The sequence below is a fragment of the Chaetura pelagica genome, unplaced genomic scaffold (genome assembly GCF_000747805.2).
Source record: "Chaetura pelagica isolate M959 unplaced genomic scaffold, ChaPel_1.0 scaffold438, whole genome shotgun sequence".
Classification (NCBI taxonomy): Eukaryota; Metazoa; Chordata; class Aves; order Apodiformes; family Apodidae; genus Chaetura; species Chaetura pelagica.
In genome coordinates this window covers 1,171,384-1,181,593 of record NW_009954113.1, presented here as the reverse complement: position 1 = coordinate 1,181,593, position 10,210 = coordinate 1,171,384, and the positions used below count along the sequence as shown (strand labels likewise).

The following is a 10,210-nucleotide window of genomic DNA, read 5'->3' as shown; positions in this document are numbered from 1 at the left end:
CCTTGCGGGGGGCCCGGTCCCCCGGGGGGAAGGGTCCCGGCTGTCTCGGTGCCCCGACCCTTCTCCGGGCTGCGGGGTCTGAGCCCCGGGCCCGGCCGGGCGCGATCGCCCCGCTCCGCTCCAGGATACCGGCCCTTGGCTCCCGGCCCCGGGGCTCACCGGGACACTCAGGGCTGAAGTGACGGTGCCTTGTTCCTAACCTGCCGCCTCTTCCACCGCAGACGAAGATGACGTGCACCGGTGCGGCCGCTGCCAGTCGGAGTTCACCTCCCTGGAGGAGTTCGTGCAGCACAAGCTGCAGAAGATGTGCCAGCGAGCGCCAGAAGCTCCTCTCGCTGCCGCGCCCGCGGGGCTGCTCGGCCAAGAAGTGCAAAAGGTGACAGCAGGCTTCTGCTCCAGCCCTGCCTGAAAATAATTAGGATGCTACGGTCTGTTGGGTTGGCGGGGAGAGGAGACAGCACAGTGCTTTTCAAGGTAATCAGACCTTTCTGCTAAAATGTCATCTGTCCCGGCAGGTCGTGCCTGCTGTGGAGGAGGCAATAACTGTTGCTCACATCGTGGTTGAAGCATCTTCAATAGCAGAGGAGATCAGCGGCGCATCCGCCATCGTAGGTGAGCTCCAGGCACCTCCTGCTCCCCGGCCCTGCTTGGGGTGAGCTGGGCCTGTCACACCACAGGGTCACTGAGCACCGGGCCCAGGGACCAAGTGTCCCCTCAGAGGGGTGAGAGAGGCAGCCCCAGAATGGCTCTGCAATTCTCTCCTCATGAATACACATGAGGTTTAAGCTGTCACTCCAGAGCATCCACCTGAATCACTACGCTTTGCACAGAGCTCCAGGTGTGAAAGGCCTGGTTTTCCTTCTGCTGCTCAAAGTGCTGGACCAGTCAATGGACCCAGAGGTGTAAAGCTGCCCTCTGTAAAGAACATAACTGTCATCCTGTCCTCTCCCAGGCAGCGGGCACATCAAAGAAGTCATCGTTGCAGGAGAACACGTGTTTGAGAACCCCAATGGTCACGTTGATGGGGAAGTCACTGAAGAGCAAGGCAACCCTGAGGAGCAGGAGCAGGACATTTCCACAGAGCTGATCAAGGTGAAGCTGCTGGTTAACAAAGAGGGACGATATGTCTGTGAGCTGTGCCAGAAGACTTTTAAAACAGTGAGTATCTCTGCTGCTGTGCTTGGGTGAGTGGGTTATTCCAGCTGGCTGCTGAAGGGCCCTCAGCACCACAAGGTGCTGCTCTGCTGCACGTGGCGCCTCCAGAGGGAAGTTCTGCTTTCAGGAGCCTTGTTGTTCTTTACAGCTGACATGTAAAAGCCACAACCGTTTTGGAACTGCTTTTAAAATGACATTCCTTCCCTAGGCCAGCATCCTCAAAGCTCACATGATCACCCACAGCAGCAGGAAGGACTATGAATGTAAACTCTGCGGGACCTCCTTCAGGACAAAAGGGTCCCTGATCCGACACCACCGGCGCCACACTGGTAGGACAGAGCTCCTCCTTGCTGGAGTGTGCTGGGGGGCAGGGGGGGTGATCCAGCTGACCTTCCAGTGCAGTTCAGTGCTGCTGAATCTGTGGAGCTCCCTGATGTTTGGGGTGCTGGGAGACAGCACGAGGCCCTGGGATAAGCCCCCTCTGCTCTCTGAAAGTGTTCTTCTAGCAGCCTGTCACTAACTGCCTGGCTGTGGTTACTTTAATACTCTTGTTTTTGATTCTCATGATTTCCAGATGAAAGACCTTACAGATGCAAGAAATGTGGGAAAAGCTTCCGGGAGTCGGGAGCTTTGACTCGGCACCTGAAATCTCTGACACCTTGCACTGAAAAAATTTGCTTCAATATGAACAAAGAAATAGTGGTCAACAAGGATGATTTGCCAACAGGTCAGTGACACTGTCAGTCCCTGCTTGTGTCTGATAAAACTGAGCACACTCCTAGCACATGAATGATAAATTCTTCCTCAGTCATGAAAAAAATATTTCTGTGATATTCAGCTTAAATCTTTTATACAGGAAGATTAATTTATAGAGCTCAACTACTAACTACTTTGTTGACTGCAAAGAATGAGAATCCAGTACAAAGATGGCTTGAACCTCAGTCTGAGACACACTGTCTGCAGGGGTGGCAGCCTGCTGGGTGATTGATGGTGCTGCTTTTCTTGCAGGCTCCTGCAGCTCCAACACAGACCCTGTTCCATCCATGGCCAGCGAAGCCATCGAGACCTCGCCCGTCATCCACCTGGTGACAGACGCAAAGGGCAACGTTCTCCGGGAAGTCCACGTCCAAATGCAGGAACTTCCCATGGTGGATGCAAAATCCCTGGACCAAGACGTGAGTGTTGCTTCTCTTGAACACCCTTGGCGTGTTTTCTGCAGGGAAGCACTGTGAAGTATTTCACCTCATGAACAGAACATCCTTGGGTGCTGAGAATTAGCCTGTGTGGTGGAAGTAAAGGGGTAATTAGCTTCTGCTCCACCTGAGAACACAGAAGGCAAACTGTGCTCTGCCCTTTTCCAGCTGCCTGGGGGCTCAGCAGCACGTGTAGAGCAGCCAGGGAGGTGCAGGGTTCCCCACCACATGCTGGATGATAGACACAGTGAGGGGGTGTTTTTGTTGACCATTCCCTGTGGTGAGACTGTGATAGGAGCAAAGGCCTCATCCCTGGGGCTGCATGTTTGCAGAGCACAGAACCACCTCACCTTCCTGCCCACTCCAAGACCTTCCCCTTGTGGATCTTCCAACCTACATCACAGCATCAGACACCCAAGGAAATGACCACTGTAGTGATGTGCTTTAAAAAAAGGGCCAAGCATGTCTGTGCTGTTCCAGTGACCAGTCTGTTTGTTCCTTCAGTCGCAGCCCGAGGAGCTGCCCTGCGAGGGGGAGGTGAGCAGTGAGAACCTGCTGCGCCAGGCCATGAGGAACTCGGGGATTGTCATTGAGAGGGTGGCTGTGGAGGAGATCCAGAAGCCTGACCAACCTGCTGTAGCTGCCACAGAAGAGCTAGAGAACCAAGTGGTGGAAGCAGAAGAGGAGCCAAGTGGGGAACAGTGTGTTGAAGTAGAACAAGCAGAGTCTGTATGTTTGTATTCCATAAAGAGATTCAGTTTTTAACTCTCCTTGCCTGCATGTGGTTGTGGACAGCAGTGTTGGCCTCGCTGCCCCACATTTCCCTCAGCACTTCTCTCCCTCTGCCTGGGTCTTTGTGTCAGTTTTTATAGTTATGCTTTTCACATGTGCTTTAAGTCTAGTGTCAGTGCACACGTGTGCTCTCTCTCCTGTTAAAAATATAAATGTCTTTCATGTTAAAGCTGGAGTATTTGATGAGTAATTTGGTTAGCAGCACTCACTGTACACACTAGTGCAAACACTGAGGTTGTACCTCTTTCTTTCCAACAGACGGGTGCAGAACGAACAAATGGGTACAAAAGTTACGTTTGCCCTCACTGTGATGAAGCCTTCAGTGAAGCTGCTTCCCTCGAAACACACATCAAAGGGCACATAGGTAAAGCTCTGCTGCTTATGCTGTCACCTAGAACGTGCCGTGTCTTGATTGATCTCAGACGTGGTACAGCTGCTGTGCTTCCGGTTCCTCACCTTTACATGGCTGTTAGCCAGGAGAGTTTTCCAGTTCCAAGTTGGAACTGCTTGAAAGGCACCAAAGGCTGTAAAAGCAACATCTGAGCAGAATTCACTTATAAATGAGACAAAGCTCATACATGCAGTGGAAAACAGAATTTCCTTCCTTTTCTGGGTTAAATTTTTGGTAAGAATTTTGTTAACAGCATGGACCAGATACTTGTTCCTGCTGGTTGTCCTGTATCAGCCACGCGTCTCTCTCTCTCTCTTTAGATTACAAGCCTTTCAAGTGTGAGGAGTGTGGCAAAGAGTTCACCAAGGGCTACCTGCTGAAAAAGCATCAAGAGGTGCACGTGAACGAGCGGCGCTTCCGCTGCGGGGAGTGTGGGAAGCTCTACAAGACCATTGCCCACGTGAAGGGGCACCAGCGAGTGCACTCGGACGAGCGGCCCTACTCCTGCCCCAAGTGTGGCAAGCGGTACAAGACAAAGGTGGGCTCCCTCCCAGCAGGCCTCCCTGCAGGCTCCTTTCCAGAGCCAGGCCTTGGGAGAAGTTGGGATTTGCTCCTGGAAACAACAAATGCCAGCTCATCTGCCTCTTGGAGGTGCAGAAGCTGCAGAAGGAGCTTTTGTTCCAGTGGGGAAAAGAGGGACAGGTGTAAGAAAACTTTCATGTTTGTGGGGAAACTTCCTCCATGTGTGAAAAAAATAATAATTAGTAATAATAGTAATAATAATAACAACAACAATAATATAAAAAATAATAATAATGCCAAGTATTTCTTACGTCTTACGTGAGAAGAAGTCCTCAGAGATGTTAACTTTTACCCTGGAAGCTAAAATACTGCCTGCCTGAGTTTGTCCTTCCCTTTCTCCTGCCTGTCTCCTTGCCCAGAACGCCCAGCAGGTTCATTTCCGAACGCACCTGGAGGACAAGCCCTTCGTGTGCCAGTTCTGCAGCCGGGGCTTCCGGGAGAAGGGCTCCCTGGTGCGCCACATTCGCCACCACACGGGGGAGAAGCCCTTCAAGTGCTACAAGTGCGGGCGGGGCTTTGCCGAGCACGGCACTCTCAACAGGCACTTAAAAACCAAAGGTGAGCTGGCAGAGCTGCCCTGCCTGGCGGGGTGTGGGTCTGGGGTGGCCTGGATTGGGTTTGGATAAGCTGCTGAACGATCATGACTCCTCCAAGCGGATCTCACGACCTTCAGCCAAGGCTGTTCATCTGCATCAGGAGGAGATGCATGATACATTTTTTTAATCTACATTAATGGATATTTCTGTTGTGACCTTTCTGACCAAAACGAATGCTGAACAAGCAGCCATAAACCTGTTCTAATATAAAATCTAGATCATCTAAACAAAGAGAAACAAAATACAATTTGCATTAAGAATCTAACTGCAGGAGCGTTGCGGGTGCTCTGCTCCAGACCTGGGCACATGAAGTCCTGTAAAAACAAGGATGTGGACATTCTGCAGGGAAAATGTCTTAAGTAGAGAGAGTTCTCACATATAATCTTGTTTGATTGGATTAGTTGCCCTGCACCTGCTCATCCCTTAGCTCCTAAGCATGGATTTTCAGACTTCTTTAGGTAGTGATGATAATGTGTTGAGATTGTAAAGGACAATTCAAGTTTAGTGGAGGAAAAAAATGCTTTCCTTGGGTAGATACTGACATGTAATGCCTAAGCAGAAAAGATCTATGACAAAGTATACCAAAAGTCTTACTGTACATTCTGCACATATGGCTTCTGCATTCCTGTCTGCCTTTAGTTGTGTATTTTAACATTGGACAGCTGCTCTGCTGGAGGCTCAGTTCTGTTCTCATTTAATCCAGTATTTGGCCTGTCTTGATGGGATGAGGGGCTGTTGTCTGGCTGCTGGTCACTTGGCATCCTGTCAGAGGGGTCTCATTTGTGCTGCACAGTATTTTCCAGGCATTCTCCTGTATTTGAGATGGTTACGAAAAATAACATTTTTCTGGCATTTTTGGAACACCATCCAGGTGGCTGCCTCCTTGCTTTGAAGGAGGTGGAAGAAGCAATGGTATCTGAGGAGAGTCAGTCAGCTGACAACTTAGCTGCAACAGTCATCTCTGAAGATCCTCACACAGTTCTGGTGGAGTTTTCCTCAGTGGTGGCAGACACTCAGGACTACATCATCGAGGTGAGAAGCAACAGGCAGCCTCATTCAGAGCCTGGCACAGTGCTTTTACCAATGAAAGCTGCAGCTGTGCATGTTCCTCATCTAGGTTTTTGGGAGAAGATAAAAGTAGGATCTGGCAGTGCCACCCTTGCCTGCAGGACCTTAGGGATAAGTAGGATTGATCTTGTTGAGAAGGAGAGCACCAGAAGCCTCCTTCACCACCTGTCTGAAGTCCTGCATGTAACCTAGGCAGGAGAATGAGAATGCTAGGACTCAGATCTTCTGACCATACCACGTTTTGTGTCTGTACAAGCTGACTTCAGCTTTCCCTCAACTTTCACCTGCTATTTTCTCCCATTTCTATTTAGCTTATTTTGTGCAAAATAATCCCTGTGGTTTTAACAAGCCATGGCTGCCATGGGCAAGGAATGACACACTTCACTTTCTCCCCCTTTGTCACCAAGAGCCAGGGCTGCTCCTTGCACAGCAACTCCCTTGGTTTACTGAGTCCCTTTAGTTCTGCTACAGTTTTTCTCCAATAGGACAAAATCTGCCAGTTGGCCAAGTCCTGCTGAGAGGGTTTGTTCTCTGTCAGTTATTTGTGAACACTCTGCGTTACTTCTAATTAGCTCTCAATAATGGGATTTGGGGGGAATTACAAGAAAGAGTTGTCTTTAGAGTAGCTGCTGCATTGGGGGAGGAACAGAAAGATCTTAGTCTCTTATATCTTGGCAATAAAATATTTTTTGTAATAATCTAAAGAGGGAATTTCATATTTTGTCTTTCAAGACTGCCACTGAAGACATGGAGACCAGCGAAGCTACTGAAATAATCGAGGGAACAAGACATGAGGTAAAGCTGCCACATGAACAATGATTTTGGTGACTTGTAGGTTAAACAAATCACTTTTAGTCTCTGAAAGTCACACTAAATAAACCCAACTTCCAATAATTAATTTTCCATACCTCTGTAGTTTTGCAGACCTGTCTGTATAAAAAAATCATACTGGTCATACTGGGTTTGAGCTCAGTTAACCCCAGATCCTCTCTGCAATGGTGGCCAGTGACCTGCAGGGCTTCACCCACAGGAGCACAGCAGCTGAGTAGAATCGTATGGTTGACACATCAGCCTTGGGGAGATGGTCTTCTGAGGCATTCTTGAGTGCTGGCAACGATGGGTGCTGCAGACTCAGAGGCTGGCTGGGCTCCTGACTTGCAGTCAGTCCGTGTAAATGTCTGGGCATGCACTGGTAGGGCTTTTCCATTAACAGTAGACTTTCTGTAGGCAGTTCCCTGCTGGTGAAGCATCTTCAGCAAGACAATGTGTGACATGTTGCAGGAGTTGTCTGTTCTTAGGCTGATGAGAACTTCAGCTGGAGGAAGGTGGAATGCAGTGCTGCCTGTCATACTGCCCTGCTGGTCATCAGGCCTCGTTTGTGGCAGTGACAACTGCCTGTACTTCTAACAGCACAACACACTGAGAAATAACCTGGCCTCTTCTCTTCCTGTAGGTCGACAGCCACATCATGAAGGTTGTGCAACAAATAGTCAATCAGGCAAACTCTGGTCACCAGATCATTGTACAGAACGTCACCGTGGCAGAGAACTCTGAAGTGACCTCAGACACTGCAGACACCATCACCATCGCCACCCCCGAGAGCCTGACGGAGCAGGTGGCCATGACATTGGCTTCTGCCATCGGAGAGGGAGCTGTGCTGGCCACCGAGGGCAGCATCCAGACAGAGGAAGCCACAGTGACCATGGTGGCATCTGAGGACATTGAAATCATGGAGCATGGAGACTTTGTGATTGCCACCCAGGAGGGGGAGGTGGAAGTGCAGACAGTGATTGTGTAGTGCTCAGCGTGCAGCCAGCAACTGCTGCTCATCTAAAACCTACTCTTTTTTTCTCCACTTTGGGGAATTTGATCAGTCCTGAGTTTGCCATTATCATTGTTCAGAGAGCGAGGGCAAGAACACTTTGAGAGGTACCTGGTTTAACAGGGTGGCACAGCCCTGAGGTGTTTGCTGCTTAACATGGAAATAACAGTAGTTAAAAACCTCTGTGGCAGTGACTGACCCGCTGCATCTGAGGCTCTCGGTGGCTTGGGCAGCTGCCTCAAAGAAAGGAGGTTCCTTGGTGAAGCACTTCCGAGCACAGGACAGCAGCCTTCTGCTGTGGAAAGGGATTCAGATGGTGAACAGATCTGTAGGGTCTCCTAGGAGATGACTTAACCGTATGCACTTAAAACAAATCAAGAAAACCAAACCTAAGGAGTTGTGGTGTGCATACACCACCACTCAGAAACTTTCATGCCTTTAACCTCACTGCTTTAGCCCTCCCAAGGCATGGTACTGCAGTATTTGTATTTTATTTTCTATCCTGGACAAGTAGCCTTATGTCCTGGTCTGGCAGGACAGGTCGCTGCAGCTGGCGATGCCAGGCAGGCTGCTCTGGGAGTGGCTCTGTCGGGATGTAAAGCCATATTGTATAGGATTTTTTTAAAAAACATATATGAATTTTTATTACATATTGTACAGATTCAGCATGTAAATAAATACATTTAAAAAAATAAAGTTATTTAAAGCTCTTACTATATTTTTCCAATTTCTGTTCTGTTACCACTCCTGAGAATTCTTCACAAGGGCACAGGGCCACAGAACACCAAGCTGTAGAAACCCTTGGGCCAGTCAAACACCCTGTTCTCCCAAACCAAGCCCAAGTCTCTAAGAGCAGCTGGTACCTCTCTGCTTTGGAGAGCCTTGAACTGATCCCTCATCCACCTTCCTTCAGTCTTGATACCATGTCCAAAAAGCCTGACAGGCCCCTCTCACAACCCCCACAAGGAGTGTTACTGATGACTTTTTTTTTTTTTTTTTGAAGAGTGGCTTTATGAAAACATAGTTTTCAATTATTTAACTGGAAAACAGTAATCTTAATACAAGAGGTGTCTGAGGCTTCAAAGCATTCTGCTGAAATAAAGTCCAAAAAGTCTAAAAATGCACATAAAAATAGTATCTTCATGTCTTCTTCTTCCTTTCCAACACTGTAGGAGGCTTAAACAGTTCCTGTAAATTCTTCCAGACTCCTTTAGAATAAATGTTTTTGTAGACAACTTGTCTGTCATGAGGCTGCAGTGTTAGATGGTGGGACCACCCATATCTTCTGGACTTACACCATTCATTGGAAGTTTGGTTGGTTAAGGCCAAGTAGAGATAGAAGCAGCAGTATGAACCCAGCACCAGGGTGAGAAGAATAACAAAACCAAGCATGAAGACAATCCTAGGGAAAGCCAAGAAAAGGTGCTGCAAACAAAGAAAATAATACCTTAGTTAAAAAGTTGGAGAATGAAACGCCAGGGAGGCAGGTGGCACTGCAGCACACCAGCTGAGCAGAACTGAGTGAGTGGCCCCAGAAACAAGACCACAGCCCCATCCTCCATCCAGCTCAGTGATGGTCCATTCCTGAGTGAATCTCAGAGTTAAGCACAGAGATCTCCAGACATGTATTTCCTCACAAGCCTTGCTAATCTGTGGAGTATTTTACACACCCATCTCTCTCTGAATGTTTGTATTTCAAACTGGATTTATGCTTGTTTGTTTTTTTGTTGTTTGTTTTTTTAATAAAAAAAAATCATTAATGCAGATGATCTCCAAACAAACTGTCAAATGAAGAGACTACAATCTGGTGCAACTTCAGGCTTTGCTGACATGGTACAGTTTGAGCAGCTCTTTTTGGAGTTAAATTCCAGCACTGCTCAAACATGGGCAAACATTCCCTAACTGAGAGCCCTCTATTAAGAGTCCAAGGCTGAAACATCTGTTGTCTAGGATGAGGGAAAGATAAAGCATTTACTACTTATCTCCCTGCCACACTGCAGAAAGGGATGAGGGGATTGAAATGCAAACGGCTCAAATGCTGGAGAGAATCAATGTCACCCCCTTTGCTCATGTGAGAGAAAATACTGAGGTATCTGAATTCCAGGGTAGTAGGGTCCTGCTTTAACATCTCTGTGAGGATACCTCAAGGATTGTAGACTGCTTCCTGAAAGTTACTAGAGTAGATGGTCAGTAGAATGTGAAGTCATTCACATCCATAAAGATCAGATCTGCTGAGTGAAAGCAGCCTGGGGACAGAAATACAAAGAATGGGAGAGTGGAATGAAGTGCTGTGAGAGAACTCCTGTATTTTTTTTAAGCATTCTGCAAGGGCAGTTTCCTAAACTTCATGAGCTGTGTGAAGCTGGTAAAACCCCTGCAGCCTGCCCACACCCTGCCTGCCAGAGCAGCTGCACTGACACGACACAAAGGGCTCTGCCACCAGCAGCCCAGGCAGCACACACCTACCTGAAGGAGGAAGAGAACCTCAACAGGCTGCTCGTGCCCTTGCTCATCGATGTACGTGCTGTGCATGGCCCTGAAGAGCAGCCCCAGCTGGATGAGCAGGGCTGCCGTGACGGCTGCGATGGCGGCGGGGGCGGGGCTTGGGGGG

At 48.6% G+C, this 10,210-nt stretch overlaps 2 protein-coding genes across 2 annotated transcripts in view; one reads left to right on the top strand and one right to left on the bottom strand.

Annotated features, from left to right (window-relative positions):
• The window catches only part of E4F1 (E4F transcription factor 1), a 9,666-nt gene extending 1,885 nt beyond the window's left edge, over positions 1 to 7,781 (top strand). Inside the window, exons 2-14 of the mRNA XM_010002604.1 lie at positions 222 to 367; positions 516 to 612; positions 953 to 1,158; positions 1,364 to 1,484; positions 1,730 to 1,882; positions 2,164 to 2,330; positions 2,865 to 3,077; positions 3,399 to 3,504; positions 3,852 to 4,069; positions 4,473 to 4,671; positions 5,581 to 5,741; positions 6,510 to 6,572; positions 7,231 to 7,781. Coding sequence (XP_010000906.1) covers positions 222 to 367; positions 516 to 612; positions 953 to 1,158; positions 1,364 to 1,484; positions 1,730 to 1,882; positions 2,164 to 2,330; positions 2,865 to 3,077; positions 3,399 to 3,504; positions 3,852 to 4,069; positions 4,473 to 4,671; positions 5,581 to 5,741; positions 6,510 to 6,572; positions 7,231 to 7,575 — 2,195 coding nt within the window. The 3' untranslated portion in view covers positions 7,576 to 7,781. The remainder of the gene's footprint in view (positions 1 to 221; positions 368 to 515; positions 613 to 952; positions 1,159 to 1,363; positions 1,485 to 1,729; positions 1,883 to 2,163; positions 2,331 to 2,864; positions 3,078 to 3,398; positions 3,505 to 3,851; positions 4,070 to 4,472; positions 4,672 to 5,580; positions 5,742 to 6,509; positions 6,573 to 7,230) is intronic.
• A 958-nt stretch (positions 7,782 to 8,739) lies between these two features.
• Positions 8,740 to 10,210, bottom strand: part of ZDHHC4 (zinc finger, DHHC-type containing 4) — a 5,866-nt gene continuing 4,395 nt past the window's right edge. The window contains exons 6-7 of the mRNA XM_010002573.1: positions 10,066 to 10,166; positions 8,740 to 9,024 (exon numbers count right to left, since the gene is read on the bottom strand). Coding sequence (XP_010000875.1) covers positions 8,740 to 9,024; positions 10,066 to 10,166 — 386 coding nt within the window. The remainder of the gene's footprint in view (positions 9,025 to 10,065; positions 10,167 to 10,210) is intronic.